The sequence below is a fragment of the Bos mutus genome, chromosome 11 (genome assembly GCF_027580195.1).
Source record: "Bos mutus isolate GX-2022 chromosome 11, NWIPB_WYAK_1.1, whole genome shotgun sequence".
Classification (NCBI taxonomy): Eukaryota; Metazoa; Chordata; class Mammalia; order Artiodactyla; family Bovidae; genus Bos; species Bos mutus.
In genome coordinates, this window is record NC_091627.1 from 7,757,060 (window position 1) to 7,776,912 (window position 19,853).

The following is a 19,853-nucleotide window of genomic DNA, read 5'->3' on the forward strand; positions in this document are numbered from 1 at the left end:
AGCCGAGCCCCGACCAGCCACACCAACTGTGCTGTGGGGGCAGTGGGCCCGACTTCAGAAACATCTGTGCCCGAGCTTCTGGATCTCTGCCATTAACAGCCTTTGGCCTGGGCTGAGTTTCACTTGAAAATGGGTAAGAGAGTCTGCACAAAGCAGCTGAGGCTCAAGACTGGGTGGGGGCTGCGACTCTAGACAGCTCTGCCCCCAAGCTCAGGGCCAGCCTTGCCTGGGCTTTTGCCTTTCAAAGGACACACCCACCCCCCGGCCCCAGAAGCAGCTCCAGACCTGGTACAGCTCCTCCTTGGTCACATAAGGCTTCCCTTCAGAGCTCAGGGCCCGGAAGGCGCTCTCAATCTCCTCGCTGGACTTGACGTTCTCGGTCTCACGGCTGATCATAAAGGCCATGTACTCTTGCAGGGAGACGTGGCCGTCCCTGGGGTGGGGGGCAAGATGTAGTGAGTAGGGAGGGTGCAGCAGGAGCCTCGGGCAGAGCCACTTCTGCTCCTTCCCTCACACTCACCTGTTAGGATCCACAGTGTCCAGGATGGCCTCGAACTCAGGGTCGGGCTCCCCTTCCTCCACCATGGGCAGGTCATAGCCCAGGGAGCGCAGACAGGATTTGAACTCCTGGTGGTTCAGCCGGCCGGACTTGTCCTTGTCGAAGTGTCTGTGGCAGAAAGCCAAGGCCTCAGCTCAGAGGCCCTGCTGCTGAGCCCACCTCCCCCACCTGGGAGGGCGCGGGGATACTCACTTGAACATCATGCTGAATTCTTTGAGGGCCTCCTCGGTCACTCCGGTCGTGTTCCTGGAAGGAGGAACAGGGTTAGGGACCGGGTCCTCCAGCCCAGGCAGCTGGCGACCTGTGTCCCCCGGCCCCCGCCCAGGGTAGCCGCAGGTACCTGGCCTGGATCTGCTGCTCCAGGTTGTGCTGCATGCGCATGCCCAACTGGTCGAGCTGGTCCCACTGCTGGGCCAGGCCCACGGTGCTGTGCTCCGTGTACTTGTTGTCCAGGATCAGCGCTTCCTCCATGGCCGCCCCCAGGTCTTCAATCTTCTTGAGCTGACTTCTCATAGCTCGAATCTCCTGGTGTTTGCGCTGTGGGGCGAAGGGCAAAGACACATGGGACAGGGGTTCAGGGGTTCTTGCCTAGGTCCCTGGGCTCAAAACGCCTCCTCAACAGCCCTCCTCAGTCTCAGCACCCCAGCCTGAGGCCTGTAGGGCTGCCTGCAAGGGCAAAGGAGGGATGGGGTGAGGCTAAAACCCTACAGCCTCAACAAAGTAAGAGGCTTCAGCGTGAGAGGCACTGATTGGGTTGACCTGCCAGGGCAACAGGATACACTGAGGACCCAACGAGCCTCTTCCTGTCCAAGCAGGGCTCCAGGCAGCAGCCTCTAAAGTGACAGCGGTCCTGGGCTGCTTTAAGGCAAGGGAGAAGGGGGGCATCCAAGCAGCCCACCTCGTCCCTGACCTGCAGCCAAGGAGGCCTGCTGGCAGGGGTGGGCAGAAGGGGCACTTACTTTGGTAGCTTCAAGCTGTGATTCGAGGGTCCCGGATTCTTCCACCATGCAGGACCTAAACACAGACACGCAATGAGGCAAGAGGCCTGATCGCGAGTGTGAAGTTAACTTTCCTCAGATTAAAGGACCTGCACTCTCAAATTCCTTTTACTGAGGGAACAAGACCTATCTACTATTGGCTATCTTTTCTTAGCAGCCCTGGGAGCCAGGGAGGGCAGGTACCGCTACTCCAATTTCAGGGCTCGGAGGCTGTGGCCTGAGCTGGCATTCACCCGCAGCTGAGGCGGGCTGAACCCCACCCGGCCTGCTCTCTGCTCCCCGGCCAGGACGCTTTCACAGGCAGCTGGCTCCTCAGGCCCAGCCAGGCTGTGACCTGGTGCCTGAGCCAAGCTGGGCCCTCGAAGGGTACCTGAGGAGCCGACTTTAAGCTCCCCTGGGACAGAGTGGGGCTGCGGCCACAGGGAGCAGGGCACCTGCACTCACTGCCCCGGCCCGACAGGAGGCCTGAGGGCGGAGGGGAGGCTGGCGAGCCGACAGCCACCCAGGGGTCCCCGGGTCTCCTTAGGTCCCCGAGGAGGGGACCCACGCTCCAGGGGAAGTGACAGCAATGGGGATGCGGTCACAGGGCCCCTCGACATGGAAACTGGGATGCCGAGGAGATCATGGCCAGATTGGTTTTGAAAACTGTTCTCATTCTGCCCAAAGGAGGGGTGACTGTGACTAAACCCCAGGTTCAGGTTCTGTCATCTAGAGACACAGCGCCAGAGGCTCCTTCCAAGGCCAAGTTCTGAAGAGCGAGGGGCCTCTGGGGAGCCTCTATCTTCCCAACATAACAGTGTGAGGTCACAGAGGCCACCAGTGAACAAAGACAAACGAGCTCACGTGCAGGGACGAGTCACACTGTGTGCGTGTCCTTCATGGGGTCTCGCCCGGCCTCCCCTGTACCCACATTGGCCCCCACCTACCCTTTTAACACCCAGCGAGCCAGCGTTAGCTCTGAAATTGCCCCAAGTTCAAAGTGCTCTAGCAAGGCAAAGCACCAGGCTTCCTCCTACCCCAGCAGGTCAGACTCACAGTCACGCCATGTCCCCCCGGGAAAAGCACACCCCCGGGACCTGGGGGCAGGAGGCTGGGTGCTGGTGCAGTGGGAGGACAGACCCCTCCTGCCCACGCGGCCGCGGGCGGTGGGTTAGTCAGAAAGCAGAGCCGCCTGGGGAAGTCAAGAGTGCATTGGTAAAACCACAGTGAGGTAAGAAGAGAAATAAGAGGAGAAAAACCTTCCAGACAGATCATCCCCAACTTCATACTGATAGACACGAATGACCCGACGATACGCTATGCTATTCAAAGAAAAGAAACCAAATGAATACACCAAAGGAAGGGAGGCAAGAGCATACCGAGACAGACACACCCCACGAGGCCCAAGCTGGCAGTGCACAGGCAGGGCCACCTGGTGCCCCGGCAGGGACCCGAACCAGTGGTCAGCCTGGGAGGGCAGGTGGCCTTGCAGGCGGGCAGGTCACGAGGGGACCGAGCAAGACGGGACAGGGCCAGGAGGAGCCACACGGTAAGGGGAGCACGGCACCTCGTGGACACAAAGACCAAGACCAGCAGACACAGCCACGGGCACTGGGCGGGGAGAGTGGACACCGGGGCAGCACACGAGCTCCAGCCTAACCTGGGGTCCCTAAATCCCCCCCTGCTCTGCCTTTAGCTGGTGCTCATCAGTGGGCACCTCCTCCTGCTGCCTCCTCTAACACCTGATGGACCTGCCTGCTGGGCCTCTGGAGCGCTAGTCTAAGCCACCATGGTCCTGGGAGACAATGCAAACGTGCCTGATCCGGGCAGAGGCCCCAGCCTGGAGAGGAGGCCCCCCCCCAGGACTGGGCAGGATGGCCCTACGCCTCTCAGGGCTCCTCCCAAGCCCTCTCCCCCATCACTTAGAAACCCTGGGCCCTTACGCTTCCTATGAAGGCAAAAGATAGCCTCAGCCCTCAGGGGTCAGTGCACAGGGGGACTTAGCACACCAGCCCGAGCCCCCTCAACACTGTCGTCCTGTCTCATCCCGTGACCTCCGTGGGACTAAATATGGTCCCATCAGGCACGGGGCAAAAAGGCAGAAAAGTCCAGGGTAATCCCCACAGCTGAACGAGCACGGGGACTCTCCCGGCTCTGGCCTTTGGCCTAGTCTCTCTCCCTAAAGGAACCTTTGGAACCTGAAAGGAACGTGGGAGTGGCTCCCCTTCCCGGACTGCAGGCCATCAGGGGTGGGGGTGTGGGTGCCAGGAGGGGGCGGGGGAACGTGCAGCCCGCCCGGGACGGGAAGGCCCATCCCGGGATCCTCTGCAAGCCAGGCCACGATGGGACGAAGGGCAGAGGGACAAGCACAGGAGACACCACCACACCACGAGCCCGCAGAAATAGGAAGTCAATATTAACCCATCGAGGAGGTACGTTCTGTGGAGGCGGGATCCAAGCAGCCACAAGACAGGGCGGTGTCCGGACAGCAGCGATCGCAAGGGGCAGAGGCAGACACGAGAGAGAGAGAGAGAGAGACAAAACCAGATCATCAGTACCTCGTCGACTGGACTCTGCACCTCTGTCACCGTCACCGTGCGGGGCGGCCACGCTCAGTCCCACCCAATCCAGGACCAGCGACTCATCTCGGGAACAGTCTCCCGGCGAGTGCTCCTCAGTCTGCCCACCCCTCGGCCGCAGCCAGACCAGGCCAAGCTCCTGACCCGGGCCTGGGCCCCCGGAGCCCAGGACCGTGCTCCCAGCGGCAGGGCCGCACCTGGTCTCCTGGATCCACTGGTGGAAGGCGTTGGCGTGCTGGGCGAACTCCTGGCGCAGCTTGTCATTCTCCTCCTGCCGTCGCTGCTCCTTCTGCAGCTCCAGCTCCCTCTCCTGAGGACCAAGGAGGCAAGCAGAGGATGAGATGGTTGGATGGCATCATCAACTCAACGGGCAGGAGTTCGAGCAAACTCTGGGAGACGATGAAGGACAGGGAGGCTGGGCATGCTGCACTCCATGGGGTCACAGAGTTGGACGTGGCTGAGTGACTGAACAAGGAGGCAGAGGTGTGTCACCACGCCCCTTCACAGACAGGCCCGGGCTCCGCAACTGCCAGCTTGTCTTAGCATCCGATACAAACAGGAAGTAGTTTTCTGAAGGTGGACACAAGATCCACGCCCTTGGGGGGCCAGGGAGGACGAGCTATTAACCTCAGCCCAAAGACAGCACAGAAGGCGTCTGGGAGGCATTCGGCAGCTCCACAGACCTGGGGTGGGGTGAGGGGACCCACACACGGTGACTTGTGGTAAAGGAAATCGCCCTCCATCCCTGACTGCTCGCTCCTCGTGGAGGAAGGGCTTCCCTGCCAGGGCCTGGCCCTCCTGTGGGGAAGCACCTTGATGATCTTCTGTAGGTTTCTCCAGGTCTCCTCCAGGGCCTCCATGGTGAACCAGGTGTAGGGGTTGGAGGCCACGCGGAAGCTCTTGATCTGGCGGTCCAGCTCAGCCAGCTGGTTGAAGTCGGCCTGGGCCGAGCTCAACGAGGAGCGGAAGGCGTCGTGGGCCTCTCTCAAGGCCTTGATCTCTTCCAGAGAGTTGCAGCGCACCGGGTCGGTTAAGTCCTCCTCTGCGTTTTCAAACCAGCTGTTGAAGGCTGAAGCCTTTTTGGCAAAGGTCAGGAAGAGATCCTCCACCTGAAGGCAGAGGTGACCGAGTGAGCACAGCTGCAGGTATGGTGCAGGGCCGTAGGGACCATCCTCGGTGGGCGAATGGGCAGGCGGCAGTGTGGGGCCCAGAAAGCCAGGGCTCGTTCCCAGGGCATCCGGCTCGCTCGCTCACTCGCTCGCTCGGCGCTCTGCCTCCCTTCTCCCACTGCTGAGGGGCCTCCACCTTTCTCCCACGTTCCCCTTTCTGGGATGTGCAAGCTCAGCGTTCCAGGCGCTTCCAGAGCAGCAACCTCATGAAGACAAGGGCCCCACCTGGCTGGTTTATGTTGATCCCATGCCCCGGAGCAGAGCTGGATTGCTGTCCATGTGTGCATAGCTGGCCAGGGCCGCGCTTACCTTGCGGAAGTGACTCTGTGCCTCCAGCAGCTTCTTCTTCCGGGTGGCCGAGTTGGCCAGGAGCTGGCTCCACCTCTTCATGAGGGCAGCATGGCGGGCCTCGATGGCCTTGGACTGAACGTGCTTGGCGGCCAGCAGCTGATCTTTGAGGGCAGTGATGTTGGCGATGCCCTCCTGCTGGAAGGCCTGCAGGCCAGCATCGAAGGTTTCCTGGAAGGAGGAGTGAGAAGGCAGGGACCGCATGGGGGCGAGAGAGATGACTGCGCTCTGTCCAGCACCCTGGCTGGGATGGCAGCCTCAAGCCCCCACCTTCCCCTGACACTGGGTCAAACCTGGCCACTTTTCTGCATCTCCTCAGACCACAAGTCCTGTGGCAGCTCCTCCTCATCCCCGCTTTTAGCCTGGGGCTGATGCACAAGGGCGGACTCGCCCCACTACCTCTGCCAAGAATGCCCACCTGGCCCTCCCTTGACCATTCTCAAATCACCCACCGTGATCTAGCTTAGATGTTGTCTCCTCTGGGGAGATGCTCCGATCAACCCTCACCTGCTGGAAACCAAGGCAGACCCTGCTTGGGTGAGGCCCACACCCTGCGGTGCTCAGCCTTGTTAGCACCCAACAGGCTGCAGCTCAGAGGCCTCGTCTGAGAGCGTCCTGAGGACCAGGCTCTCACCAGTCATTCCCAGGGCCTAACATAACACAGTCAAAAAAAACATGCTGACCATCATTCACTCACCAGAGAATACTATGTGAGTAAAATCCAATCATCAGTCAAATAGCTGTGACTGACCTGTTTGGTGAGGAGAGTTTGGACAGAAGACAGATCTCGACCATAATCATCTGTCTTCAAGCTGTTCTCCTTTTCACCTGGAAAACCAAGCAAGAGTAATCAACCACCCCGTCTCAATTTAAGAAATAAATTAAAAACAACAACAAACCAAAAGACAAGAACACCCAGGCATCTACTGTCTTGCTTACATTTAAATTCCAGTACTCCTGACAGCAGTCTCTGAACACACCTGAGCTGGCTCCTTCCCGCATCCAGGCCCCTCCTCTACGTCCCTGATGAAGAGGTCCCTCTTCCAGCCTGTGCTGGATGTGGTTAGGTTGCTACTTATGAGACAGCAATTACCAGGGTCACGTGGGTCCTGAAATCAGCGCAGGTCCCCTTGCCAGGGGGGTGGACCACAAACACTCTGGACCCGTGGAGCTCAGGGGGCAGTGCTGATGCAGGCTGGTCCTGCTGGTGTGGCCCTTGTGCTGCGACGCTCAGGACCTTCGTTTTGTTAACCCCCACACTGGCCCGGGGCATCGCTGAGGCCCGGCTCTCTGCCTCAGGACCCTGTCTCCTGCTGTTACTAGTGGTCTGCCCAGGGGAGAGGGTCTCTGGTATGCCCACATCCTGCCGGTTTCTTCTCCACAGAAGAAGATCATTTGCTCAGGAGGGAACGAGATTCCAGCAGCACCGAGGCTACGCTTACCGATCCAGGACTCCACCACATCGGCTTTCCAGTTGAACTGGAGGAAGGCCGAGTTCTCGTCGAGCTTTGCCTTCCTCTGGGAGGCAGCCTTCTCCAAGTCTGACACTTTCCCGTTCAAGCCCTTCATCTTGGAAGAGATGTTCTCCTCATGGTGATTGTTCTAGGACACGGAGAACGCAGCCGCCATCAGTCCTGCCCCTGCCGTGGTGACCCGATCTGCACCCCGCGCTGCCCGGCAGGCTCGAAGCTCCTCAGATGGGCCGCGCCCCCTCTGCTCCCCGCCCCAAGGATTCGCGGAGGCTTTTCTGAGAACACCACAGAGTAAGAGTCTTACAGAGATGAGCACTAAGCAGTGCCACTCCTGCAAGTAATAATGCGGATGTGATAAAATGTTGCGTCACAATGAGGTCCTCACTCATATTATTTTTGATACCAAAAAATGAGAAAAAGCCAAAATAATTATGACTTACTGGCTACTATGTGTATCCCATAAAAACAATGTCTCACAACAATATTTTCACACTGTGGATATTAAAATGTATTAAGCTCCAATCACTTTGATTCAGTCTTGGTTAGAACTGTATGTGAAAACACAAACTGTTAAGTCAGCATAAGATTTAAAAAGCTCAGGGAGCAAATGAAGACTGTTGTTGGCAACCGTGCACCAGGCTCTTTGCCAGGAGATCAAAGAACACTGGAGCGCCATCTTACAGGCTTAAAGGACAGAGAATGCTGGCGCGGGCGCACGAGTGTGCTGAGTCCTGCACGCGCCTCGTCTTTGTGGACACTGGTCTGTATCTGAAATTAGCCTCTATCAGGTTATCTGCCCATGAGGGCAAGAAGTAAAGCTCCTCAGCAAACATGGATTTTAACTACACTGTTACCACAACACCAGGAGCAAACCTCTCATCTGATCACCAGGGCAAATTCTGTGATGAGCAATCTTACTCACTCATGACATGTTTGTGATAGGAAATCAGAGTTGGTAGAAGTCATCTGTCTTGAGGAGCTCATGACAGATTGAGGGCACTGCATTTAGCCCAGATTTCAACCTGGGAGTGACCTCACTTCACTGCTACTGAGAAAGTACCAAGATATCTCCCTTATTTTTTGCTTTCACCCTAAAAGGCTGTTTGAATGCAATGAACCTTGAGTTTTAACAGATGCGTTTGTCCAATGTCCGAGAGAGCAGCCGGGTTTTACCCTCGATGTATACCAATCCAACAGGTGCCATTTAACTTTGTGGGTGGCTCTGCACGAGGAGAGAGTCTGGCGCGGGGGTGGGTCCGACCCGGAGGTGTCAGCTGGGGCCACCTCTGGTGGGGGCTTTAGGGGTGACGACCTGTGTGTTCTACCACCTCTATAAAGAGCTGAATTCCTGGAGAAGAAACTAGAAGAGCAGCCCCATGGCAATGCCAGTGTCCCAAAAGGACTAGCAGGTCTACTGTTTTGCCTAATTAAGGCAGAAAAATTCAAGTGCTGCAAAGTCAGCTTTACTTGTTGACTTCAGAAGAGGAGGGGATCTCCCTGGTGGTCCAGTGTCTAAGACTAAGCTCCCAATGCAGGGGGCCCCCTGGTCAGGGGACTAGATCCCATATGCTGCAACTAAGAGCCTGTACGTTGCCACTGAAACCCAGCAAAGCCAAATAAATAAATATTAACAAAAAAAGAAGGAGGGCTATCCAGTTAATCATGGAATACAGGGATGCAACTGCTATTGGGAAGAGAGACCAGGCTCACCTTCTTAACCAGGTCCTGGCCGTTGGTGCAGACATCATTCACTCGGTCCTTGTGGACAGTGAAGTCCGTCTCGAAGGCTTCATGTTTCTTCAGCAAGCCCTGCAGTGGAAGCAGCCAAGCCAACTCCTGAGAGCCTGGCATAGGTGGTGGGCAGGACTACAGAGGAGCAGGACTAGGGGTGCCCTCACAGGGACCCCAGTCAGCTGGGGCAAAGACGACAATGGATACAGAATAAACTGGAAATCATAAAGTGTTAAGCGTGACTAGAGGTGGGTGGACCAGGGAAGGCCTTTCTGAAGAGGTGAAGCTCTTGCCAGTCAACCAGCACAGGCCTTCTGTTCCCTGGAGACCACAGAATGGACACGGAGGAACCTTCAGATAAGCACCAACTGAACAGTGATGCCTGCCCTAAGATTTAACTCAAGCATGTCTCCTGGGGACCTTTAAAGTCTTGTCTTTCCCTCCACACAGCTGAAGCACTGGAGACAGTGCCCCTTGTGTTGGCTTTCAGGAAACTCAGCAATGCAGAGGACAGGAGACCACTGCCTGCTTCTCCCATCTACCTGCATCCCCCAACCATCTGGGAGGATTCCCACTGGCAGAAGCGTGGCTCAGGTGCCGCTTCAACCATCGGGAATGCATACTCTGCTTCCACAACTGGGGGCACGGATGGAGGAACACTCACTACAAAGTACCACTCCTCTTATGAAGAGGGGAGCCAGGCTGCTCTGTCCCACAGGCCAGGCCTTAAAGCCCCTGCAGCCTTGCCTTGGCCTCCGTTACCGCCGCCCACAGAAGCTGATCTAACCTTGTTGGACAGTGAGAGGCCACTGAGACGTCCCAGTCAGAGCCACGTGAATGACGTCACCACGGACTTCTCAGCCCAGTGACCCCCTGCCTCAGTGCAGCTGTGTGAGCGGTCCCAGGGAGAGCAGCTGAGAAAATGCCCATTAATTCAGATTCACGGGGAAGAAACTGCTCTCTTTAGTGTTGTTCCACAGCAATGGCTAACCAAGGTACTGAGGAGGTGTGTTGTGGGTTGAACTGTGTGCTCAAGATACCAAGTCCTAACCCAGCACCTAGGAATGTGTTAACAAGGTCTTTGCAGATGCGACTGAGTTAAGACGTGGGTGTCCGGGTGGCCCTAATCCAGTATGACTGATGTCCCACGTGTATGAAAAGAGGGGAAGCCGAATATGGACACACCCAGAGAGAATGCCATGGAAAACACAGAAGGAAGACCAGCAGCCCTGGGAGAGCAGGACAGAGGCGGAGCTCCACTGCTACAAGCCGAGCTCCCGGAGCTGGAGGAGGCAGCAAAGTGGAACAGCAGGCCCTACGGACACCTTGATCCCGGACCTCTGGCTCCCCAAACTAAGACAAAACAAGCTCCTGTAGTTTTTAAAGCCACCTAGCTTGTGGTAATTGTTAAGGCAGTCACAGGACACTGAAGAGGTCCCGGCAACCTGTGGTGATGATACCAGAGATACTGCTGGGCTGACAACAGGGTTCCTTCCAAGAACCCCATGAGTCGAGGCAGACAGAATCACCCCAATTCTGTCTACACAAAGGCAAGAGTCTCTGACACGGGCTCCTGAGGACTGAGAGTCGCCAAGGAGACCTTGCCTGACAGCCCTGAATGCTCTCCTGGTAAAAGCATGGCCACTGAGCAAGCAGGCGAAAAGGGTGGTCAGCGGGCAGCAGCCCCGGCCTCTGACCTGGATGGCAGCAAGAGTGTCTCCATAATCTTCACTGGCCACCAGGGTCATCTTCTCATTGATCCAGGCTTCCTCCTCCTCCACGTTGGCTACAAACTGCTGATATTCCAAAGATTCTTCTAGCCGCTGGCCCCTAATTGCAGGGAATAGTTAAAAAAATCAGCCATAAGTTCCTCTAACTTGGACGCTTAAAAACATGAGTGCTGTGTGGGTTGTAAATGGTTCATTCAAGCCCTTCTCCTCCTCCTAACATGAAACAGCCAGTGCTGACGAAACAGGAAGCTCTAGAACCATATGTGGGGTCCAGCTCGGGACTACACGTAAGGGGACCAGCTCAGCCTGGGGCTGTCAGAGATGCTTCTGAAGCAAGGTGACTGTGGCACGGTGCACCCCCAGGAAGAGGTCCCGAAGGGCTGGAGGGCCCAGAGCCCTGAGCAAGCCCCACCCACTGTGCCCCCAGCCCACTCACCGGGCAGCTGCCAGCTGCTTCAGCTCCTTCCAGTGCTCCATGAACTGCGCCAGGCGCTGCTGAATCTCCTCCTTCCCGATGGTGTTGTCATCAGACAGCTTCTTTCCAGTGTCCAGGACACCCTGACGGGCGAGAGCAATTAGACTCACAGTGGTCACGCCTGCTCCTTCATGCTTCCAGGAAAGGGTCTCAAAATCTGATTCAGACTTTCCCCACCGCTCTCTGGGACGAGGGGCTGTAAACACTGCAGAGACCTTAGCAAGACGAGCTTGTCTAGGCCCATTCAGCCAGGAGGTGCCCCCTCACCTGAATGGCCGGCTCGTGGGCAGCCAGCTCTGCTTCCAGCCGTTTGTGCTTCTTCCTCAGGTTCTGGACGCCCGTCAGGTCACGGCCGTAGTCCTCTGAGCTCACCAGCAGCTTCTTTTCCCTGGACAACACAGGTAGGCAGTCAGCCTCCGTGTCAACTGGAGCTGCGTGGTCACAGAGCTGTGACGTTCACAGACCCCACGGTCTCCTTCCTGCGCCTACCCACCCCTTCAGGAGCGTCTGCGCCACTCTTCTAGGGAACAAAGCCTCCACTTCCCAATGCAGAGTCCACGCACGCCTCAAGGAGCACCCACTGTGCGCGGCTCTGCAAGGGCTGCAGGAGAACAGGAGGAGCCACTGCGGACACCCCATCAATCCCACCTTATCAAACATACGCCTGCCCCAGGTGGCGCCATGTGATGATGCTACTAGAAACAGCTTTCTTTAAACAACTCTTTTATTTTTAATTTTGGCCTCATTGTGTGGCACATGGGATCTTCAATCCTGGACCATGGATGAAAACTGTACCCTCTGAAGTGGAAACACCAAGTCTTAACTGCTGGACTACCAGGGAAGTCCCATAAATAGCTTTTTAAGGAAGTGAGGAATTGAGAGGATCTTGGCAAAAAGAGACTCGGGTAGCAGAGAATGAGATGGTTGGAAGCCATCACCGACTCAATGGACATGAGTTTGAGCAAACTCCAGAAGCTGGTGAAGGACAGGGATGCCTGGTGTGCTGCAGTCCATGGCGTCACAAAGAGTCGGACATGACAAAGTGACTGACAATCAACAATCACAATCTGTCCTTAAAAATGGTCTGTTTACATGCTCTTTCATCTGAAAAAAGTACACTAGAATTCTGGGGGCGGGATGATAAAAACAAACCACAGCAAATTTCCCTTACCCCAAGCAGCAGTCTTCCCCAGGTGGACCTCACTAACGTTACCAGTCACCAGACACCAGGAGGGGAAGCAGAGACGTCCCACCACAGGCGTGTGGCAAGGCTGGGCCGAGCTGGGCCCGGAATCTGACCCATGTCCGCCTCGCCACCAGGGTCCAGGAGAGAATGAACCCCAGGGTTCCTAAGGCTCTGGGGACGCCAAGCGGGAGCACGTACTTGATCCAGGACTCCTCATCATCCATGTCCCGGAAAAACTGGTGCAGGCGGTGGGACTCATTCAGCCTAGCTCGCCGCGAGGCGGCCATGCTCTTGATCTTCTGGAAACGGCCGTTGATGGCGTCCCGCTTGTCCTTCACCTGGGAGGTGTCGAAGGCGCTGCTGGTCATCAGGCTGTCCGCCTGGCTGTTGAGGTCCTTCAGGCGGTCCTGGGGCCAGGGACACGGCAGAGGGTCAGAAATCTGGGTCTCCCAAGAGCATTTGCTTGTGAATCAGAACTTCTTCACTGAGGGGCTGGTTTAGGGGTGTGGACCCCTGGGGCTCTAAGAGATCAAAACTATTTTCATAACAATACAAAAACATCTGCCTTTTTCTTCTCTTTTACTGCATGAACATTTGCACTCATGGTGCAAAACCCACAGCGGAGGTGCCACTGCTCAAGTCGGTGGCAAACTATGAGCAGAAATCTGATTCTTCACTGCTACCACTATTCAGCAAAAACCGCTCTTTCACTTAAGCACATCCTTAAACAAGAAGCCAAGTTGTTAATTTTATTACATATCCATCTTTGAGTACGTGTCATTTTCATATCCTATCTGATAAAATGGGGAACCCACACAAAGTACTTCTGTGGGTGCTGAAGTCCATGACTGTCCAAAGGAGAAGCACGTTCCGAGCTGAACTGGCCACTTCTTTCACAGACCATCATTTTCACTCGGAAGAACGGCCAATAAACTATGGTCATTCTTAACTTTGGGAGTGACAAATACTTTATCGAGGATGAATAAAGTGAACCTGTCACTTTAAAGAAAACTGAGTTTATTGCTAATGATAAAATTCAAACTTTCCTGAGAAAATTAGAATTCTGGACAATTGGCATCCACCTCCAGGAGCCTGACAACTTTCAGACACCTGAAGACCTTGTCCCCCTTGAGACTGACTCTAAAGGACCTGGTGCATTCGGGGAAGGACAGCAATGTTCATCCCTGAGTCTCAGAGCCATTTTATACTCTAAACTACTTCTGACAGCTCGTAGGACAGTTTATACAGATTTTACATGTCAACATTTGCCATTAAAAATTAAACGAACGGTTACATTTAAAAAAATGTTTTAAGTCAAAAAAAAAATCTCAGCACGTTGCCTACTGTGTGTTTTCATTTACATGACACTCTCTAATGACGAACTAGAGACGGCGAGCAGAGCAGCGGGTGCCGGGGGCCTTCGCACTCCCAGAACAGGGTCTGTATCTTGAATTTGGTGGTAGTGACGCAGATCCACACACTTAATACGACTGCGTGGAACTATGTGCATATACTCACAGAAACAAAACTGAATGCATACAAAAACTGTGAGGCCAAATAAGGTCTATGAATTGTAGCAAAGTAAGATAAATGAAAAACTGTATTAACCCGGTTAAAATAAACCCATCACAAGTTAATATAAGTAACATATCTTATGCATAATTTCTCACTTTTGCATGTATAATACCCCAGACCGTTGCCTGGGCACCACTCTGCTCACCTCGTGGGCAGAGATATCTGCCTCCAGCAGCTGATGTTTTTTTAGCAAGTTGTTCACAGAAGCCAGGTCTTTGCCATAATCCTCAGAGGCCAGCAGGGCTTCCACCTGGGAGTCAAAGGGGAGATCACTGTTGGCTACAAATGTCTGTCCACCCGCTGCTGCTCTGACTTGGTGTGACCAGCCCCACTGCCCACGCCTTCCCTGTCAGGCACAGACTCAAGGGCCCGTGTGAACATGCCAGCTGCCTTCACTGGGGCATAGTGGTGGAACACACAGCAGCCCCACTTTCCTAGGGGGAACCTCCCTTGGGCAGAAAGCATCGGTGTGCCTGACAGCACAGGAACGGCATTGGAACACTTTAATTATGCCCTCACTCCGTGATGGTCTGAGGCAGTTATTCAAACGTTCACAAAGAGTTTTTCATGACTTGAAATAACACTACCAATACATACCAACGATAAATTACTCATGGGCTCAAATACACACAGAGCCACGGCTACACAAAAACTCCTGGAAATAAGTGTGGACCAGATGTATATAGAACAGTGGTCTCTAAAATTTTCTCTTTAGGCTTTCTATACTCTACACTGTCTACAGAGACTATGACTAACTCCAGCTTCCTGGCCCTTCACTGTCCTATTTCCACCTGGGCGCAGGCTTGGGGGACCTCCTCCTATTCGCATTCTTTGCGGAGACAAGTGATCCAGATCTACATCTCACACAGATAAGCTCTCTCTTCTCTACACGTTCCCTCCCTCTGCTTAGAAACCCGCCGGAGCACACAGCTCACACCTGACAAGGAAGATTCCTATTAAAGGGGATGTCGGCGAGAGCCCTGCCTGTTCACAGAAGCCCCTGGGGGGAAGGGAGCCGCAGTGTCACCTCAGACCCCCCCTGGTGGGAGAGAGCCCAGTGTCACCTCAGAGAGCCAGAAGTCGAAGTCCTTGATGCCAGTGTTGAAGTTCTGCTGCTTGTTGGCTTCTTTCAGCTTCTGGCTCTTCTCAGCCGACTTCTGCACCAGGAACTGCCACTGGTCAGCTAAGGCGGCCAGCCGGGCCTAGGCGAGAGAAGCAAGTCGTCAGAGACAGGCAGCCCCACAGCCAGCGCCCTGTTGGGAAGCCCTCCTCAGCGAGGTTGATGAAGAGGCTCACAGGTGCTGCTCTCGCTAGCACCATCAGCAGCGCAGACTGAAACCTGGATACTTTCCTAAGACTGAGTTTCAGAGTCACCATCAAGCGGACTCTAATGCTGACAGTGAAGTCCAGCGCCTCTTCTTTCCCGGCCAGGAGGAGGGGAGCTGGGGCCCATACCTTGACGGCATCCTCGCTGCCGGCGCAGGCCCCGCGGTCAATGAGGGAGTTGCCCATGTCGATGACCCCGCGGATCCGGTCCGCATTGGCGTGCAGTTCTGCCTCGAAGGCCTGGTGCTTCTGATGCTTGCTCTGAAAACACCAAAACAAACCCCCCCACTGGCTTTCAAAACCAGGTCCTGTGAGGCAGTGTCTTCAGGAATAAGGGGTTCTCAGAAAGGAGTGGTAGCGAACTTAGAGAACTAGGGGCAGGCAGCAACGCTTTTCTAGAGGCAGTCACAGAATCTGTGAGAAACGCTTCTGGAGTCAGTCTGGTGGGAGTTCAGAGAGAGCAAAGGCACCAGCTCAGGAGCAGGTGAGCTCACTCAACTCCTGAATCAGAGTGAAATTCTACAAGCAAACGCTTTCCAACACTTTTGCAGGAAGTGGCAATGGCCAATTGTAGTTCTCAATCTACCTGTGCATCAATTTCTACGCACAGCTTCCTCCCTAGGGAACAGAAGCTCTAGGGAATAACACATCTGGCCTCTCATCACCTAGGGTGGCAGTCCCCATGACACCAGGCATACGAGGGTGAGCCTGCCCCACCATCCAGAGAGAACCCTGAAGCTGCCGCAGAACTGGGCTTTCCCAGCTTCTCCTTCGGCAGTGGTCATCATTCAAAACTCCTGGATTTATGAAAATCCAGGCTTGACTGTAGGTAAGAGCTTCATTTTGCTAGAAAAGAGGGCTGGAAGAACGATGGGCATCTGAGGGGCAGGGGCCTGACAGGGAACTTAAAACCCTGCCGAGATACAAGCTGCAGGGGCACCACAGGAGACAACCGAAAGGACACAGCTGTGGGACAGCTCTGGGTGAGAAACGCAGGGTCTCGGGCGAGGATGATATCCAGGGGAAAAATAAAAGGAAAAAAGCAGTGCAACTGGGGAAGGATTCTGCATCACATGTTTCATTTCAGGGGCAGCAACTGTCAGAAGATGGAGGCACGTGGCTGGTGAAATGCAGTGCCAACATAAAGCATCCTGGCCACATACTACTAACACTCAAGCCCAACTACAGAACAAAAAAGGTCTCAGATGCCCACATACCCTGACAAGAGCCCAGGTCCCCTCTTTTCCTGATTGCTATTCGGCTCAATTCCCATCCATTTAAGCCACTTCTAAGCTACATTTTGACTATAGTCTTTCGCTGCCCCTTTGGTGATGTCCACTCTGATCTTAAGCTCTCAAACCAGGCTTCTCGGAGACTTAGAAGCGTTATCACCTGCTACTTTGTGGACCTCTCGCTGTCCCTCTCCAGTGACCAGCACTTCTGGACAAAAGGTCACATGGGCAACGAAACTCTCCTAGCTGGCTCTGCCCCCATCCACCGAGAGCCCTGAGTCCACGCCAAGAAGAGCCCAAACTTAGAGAAAAGTAATTTCGTTTTAAAACAGTGCATCTTTGGAAAGAAAGCAGTTCACTGCTGCCCCCCAAATCAAACACTGTACAGAACCTGCCTAAGTGATGAGCCGGGCATGGGGAGGGAGGAGAAAGGGAAGGGCTCAGGCTAATTACAACAGAGAAAGCCACATCCCACAGGGACACTTGGATGGAGTGTGATGGATGATTAGAAACGAAAAGCACGGATGAAGAAGACACCAGCAGACTGTGACCATGATTATGAGAATCTATACACAAGAGCACAGACAATGGAGCTCATTTAACTAAAACTCTTTAAGAAAACATAAAACTTACCAGCAGCTTGGAAAGCTACAAAAACAGATTAAAATAACAAGAGTTCAGTACACAAGAGTTCAGTACACTGATGTGAATATGCAATATCACCTATTCAACAGAAACTGTCATACTTCCCCTGGGAAGGCCAGCATTTGGAAACAGCGGTTTTAAGGGGGCCTTTTCTATAGCTCTAATGCAGGCACAGCCTCAGCAGCGTCAAGTGACGGAAGCAGCTTCTTAACTGGCTCTCATCATTTAGGGGAGGTCTTCCCACCGGTTCACTTACTAAAACAATTTTCTTGGCATTACTGTGGGTAGAAGGAGGTACCTAGAGATAACTCTCCCTTCTAAAGATGCCTTATTTTTAGCAAGAGCTACTCAGGAGCACAGGCTACTTCGGAGACACACACCTCATGGGTTCAGCTCACCTGGATGTTGGTGGGGTCCTTATATGACTCATCACTTGCAGTCTGTAATTTTTCACTGATCCAAGCTTCAATCTCGTCTACATCCCGGCTGAACTGCTGGAGGGTCTGTGATTCTCCCAGCTTTGACCTCTTCTCAATCATCTGAGCTTTTAGACGGCGCCACCTGAGAAGGTGGAACCGAGAGCAAAAGTGAGCACCCCAAGGAGGTAGTCAGGCCGGGGCTCTCACACAAGTGCAGCAGGACCCGTCAGCTGCACTGACCACCCACCTGTCCAGAACCTCATTGCGCCGGCTGGAGATGTCGCCTTTGGCGTAGTGGCCACCAGCGATGAGCTGGTCAGCAAAGGACTGCAGGGCAGCAATCTTCTCCTCCTGTCGGCAAAGAGAATCGTAAGGTCAGGGCGGGCAAGACGACTGCAGGTCCGAGAAGAGAACGGTTATTTTGGGTGACTAGCTGGTGACGGGATCAGAATACACCGACACTTTAGAAGCAACAGTGTAAAAAGCCAGAGGAAAGCTTGATTTCAATCATTATTAGAGTAGAGTTTAACTCAAGAAGGTGCCAGGTCATGCTGGGGTGGGGCCGGGGTTTGAACACCAGCAGACATCACAAATGAACTAGGCTTCATCACCTATGAGACGTAGTCCACTGGAAAAGGGAAATTGGGCTTCACAGGGAATTAATTCCTGGGCGGTCCCATGGTTAAGACTCTATGTTTCCAATGCAGAGGGCACAGGTTCAACCCCTGGTAGAGGAACTAAGATCCTACATGACTCAAGGAGTGGCCAAAAAAATTTAGGCTTCACAGAAAAAGATCATCAGATTTTCAACAAAACGGTTTACAAGCCAAAGACTTTTGTAACTTTCTGGTTCATCTTCATATACGCACTTACCTACCCACAAATTTGTTTTTCTTCCCTTTCACTATAAAAAATTTCCCCTGTGGCATCTGTTCTCAAAATCTTTAAAATGCCAGAATTTATATACAAAGTTTAAAAAAACTATTTACGTATGTCACTTTTTCTAGACTGCACAGGTTTCACTAGACCCAGTGGGGACTATACTGCTTCCTGTGCAGTCACCACCAAGTGCTTTATTCATGTGTTTCTTCTGGCTGTGCGGGGTCTCTGCTGCTGCACGTGGGTTTTCTCTAGTTGTGTGTGGGATTCTCACTGCAGTCACTTCTCTTGTTGCGGAGCACAAGACTCTAGGCGCTCGGGCTTCAGCAGCTGTGGCACATAGGCCATAGGCTCAGTAACTACAACTCGTGGGCTTAGCTGCCCCACGGCGTGAAGAATCTTCCAGACCAGGGAGTGAACCCACGTCCCCTGCATTCACAGGCAGATTCCTATCCACTGCGCCACCAGGGAATTCCCACCACCAAGTATTCTAATTTGAGGAAGTTGCCAAAGCTCTCCAGCCGAGTTAAGCAAACAGAAGCTATCTTTGGTTCTAATCACTGAGAGCAGGCAAAGAGAACACGCCAACAGAGACAGAAGACATCAATCTGGGAAAACCCAGCTACAGGATCTAAGGTGCAAAGGCCTTCTTGCTCTTGTCTAGTTGCTTAGTTGTGTCTGACTCTTTATGACCCCATGGACTGTAGCCCACCAGACCCCTCTGTCTGTGGGAATTTTCCAGACAAGAATACTGCAGTGGGTTGCCACTTCCTCCTCTGGAGGATCTTCCTGACCCAGGGGTCAAACCAGTCTCCTGCACAGCAGGTGGATTCTTTACCGCCGAGCCACTGGGGAAGCCCCTACCTGGACATTAATTGCTTTATCAAAGTCCTCGTGTTTTTTGATCAGAGCCTCCACACTGTCTAGCGAGTCCCCTTTGTCTTCTGTGTTCAGAAAGGCCTCTCGGGCAGCCATCCAGTTCTCGGCCTGCTCGCAATCCCGATGGAACAGCTAAAGAAGGGGAGAGGGATGTGAGGAGACAAGGAGCCTCTGGCACAAAACACCTGGTCTGAAATCCTGTGGCAAACAGGAAGCTACCATCCAGAGCAGGTACCTGCAATTCAAGGCACTGATCCAGCATCATCCTGCGCTGGACCCAGGCCTTCTCAAGGTCTGCACGCTCCTGGTCTAGAACATCGAGCTTCTCCTTGATCTCGGGGCTGGCGTAGTGCCCATGAGCCAACAGCTGCTGCCCAAACTGCTCGAATGCCTGGAAAGTGCCAGCTCTGGCATCAATTTCTGTCCGGTGTTCCTGCCAAGAGGAGGGAAGGGATTAGGTAACTGGCAGGAGGAGCTGCCCACTCTCACATCAACCACTAAAGTCCTCCTGGCCTGGCAGGGTCACCATGTATGCGTTGCTCAGCAGGCCGACCCACCTGGTGTCGCTCCAGCAGGGCCTCAGCTCCGGTGACATCCTTGGCTAGCTCGTCTGAGGACACCAGACCTCGGATTCCATTGATCCAAGACATGAGGTCCCTGGAAACCAGAGCC

The 19,853-nt window shown here is 54.1% G+C and overlaps 1 protein-coding gene across 7 annotated transcripts in view; it reads right to left on the reverse strand.

Annotated features, from left to right (window-relative positions):
• The window catches only part of SPTAN1 (spectrin alpha, non-erythrocytic 1), a 58,410-nt gene that overhangs the window by 499 nt on the left and 38,058 nt on the right, over nucleotides 1-19,853 (reverse strand). For 4 of the 7 annotated variants that reach the window (XM_070378893.1, XM_070378894.1, XM_070378895.1 and 1 more), the window contains 25 exons: nucleotides 19,739-19,838; nucleotides 19,417-19,614; nucleotides 19,167-19,313; nucleotides 17,671-17,774; nucleotides 17,403-17,565; nucleotides 16,993-17,007; nucleotides 15,257-15,388; nucleotides 14,866-15,003; nucleotides 13,947-14,051; nucleotides 12,425-12,633; nucleotides 11,308-11,428; nucleotides 11,002-11,123; nucleotides 10,533-10,665; nucleotides 8,815-8,913; nucleotides 7,075-7,234; nucleotides 6,384-6,460; nucleotides 5,594-5,803; nucleotides 4,928-5,224; nucleotides 4,313-4,425; nucleotides 3,958-3,975; nucleotides 1,519-1,573; nucleotides 900-1,096; nucleotides 752-805; nucleotides 521-667; nucleotides 286-433 (listed from right to left, as the gene is read on the reverse strand). In XM_070378893.1, coding sequence (XP_070234994.1) covers nucleotides 286-433; nucleotides 521-667; nucleotides 752-805; nucleotides 900-1,096; nucleotides 1,519-1,573; nucleotides 3,958-3,975; nucleotides 4,313-4,425; nucleotides 4,928-5,224; nucleotides 5,594-5,803; nucleotides 6,384-6,460; nucleotides 7,075-7,234; nucleotides 8,815-8,913; nucleotides 10,533-10,665; nucleotides 11,002-11,123; nucleotides 11,308-11,428; nucleotides 12,425-12,633; nucleotides 13,947-14,051; nucleotides 14,866-15,003; nucleotides 15,257-15,388; nucleotides 16,993-17,007; nucleotides 17,403-17,565; nucleotides 17,671-17,774; nucleotides 19,167-19,313; nucleotides 19,417-19,614; nucleotides 19,739-19,838 — 3,262 coding nt within the window. The remainder of the gene's footprint in view (nucleotides 1-285; nucleotides 434-520; nucleotides 668-751; nucleotides 806-899; nucleotides 1,097-1,518; nucleotides 1,574-3,957; nucleotides 3,976-4,312; nucleotides 4,426-4,927; nucleotides 5,225-5,593; nucleotides 5,804-6,383; nucleotides 6,461-7,074; nucleotides 7,235-8,814; nucleotides 8,914-10,532; nucleotides 10,666-11,001; nucleotides 11,124-11,307; nucleotides 11,429-12,424; nucleotides 12,634-13,946; nucleotides 14,052-14,865; nucleotides 15,004-15,256; nucleotides 15,389-16,992; nucleotides 17,008-17,402; nucleotides 17,566-17,670; nucleotides 17,775-19,166; nucleotides 19,314-19,416; nucleotides 19,615-19,738; nucleotides 19,839-19,853) is intronic. The other 3 variants (XM_070378896.1, XM_070378891.1, XM_070378892.1) reach the window with 2 other exon arrangements.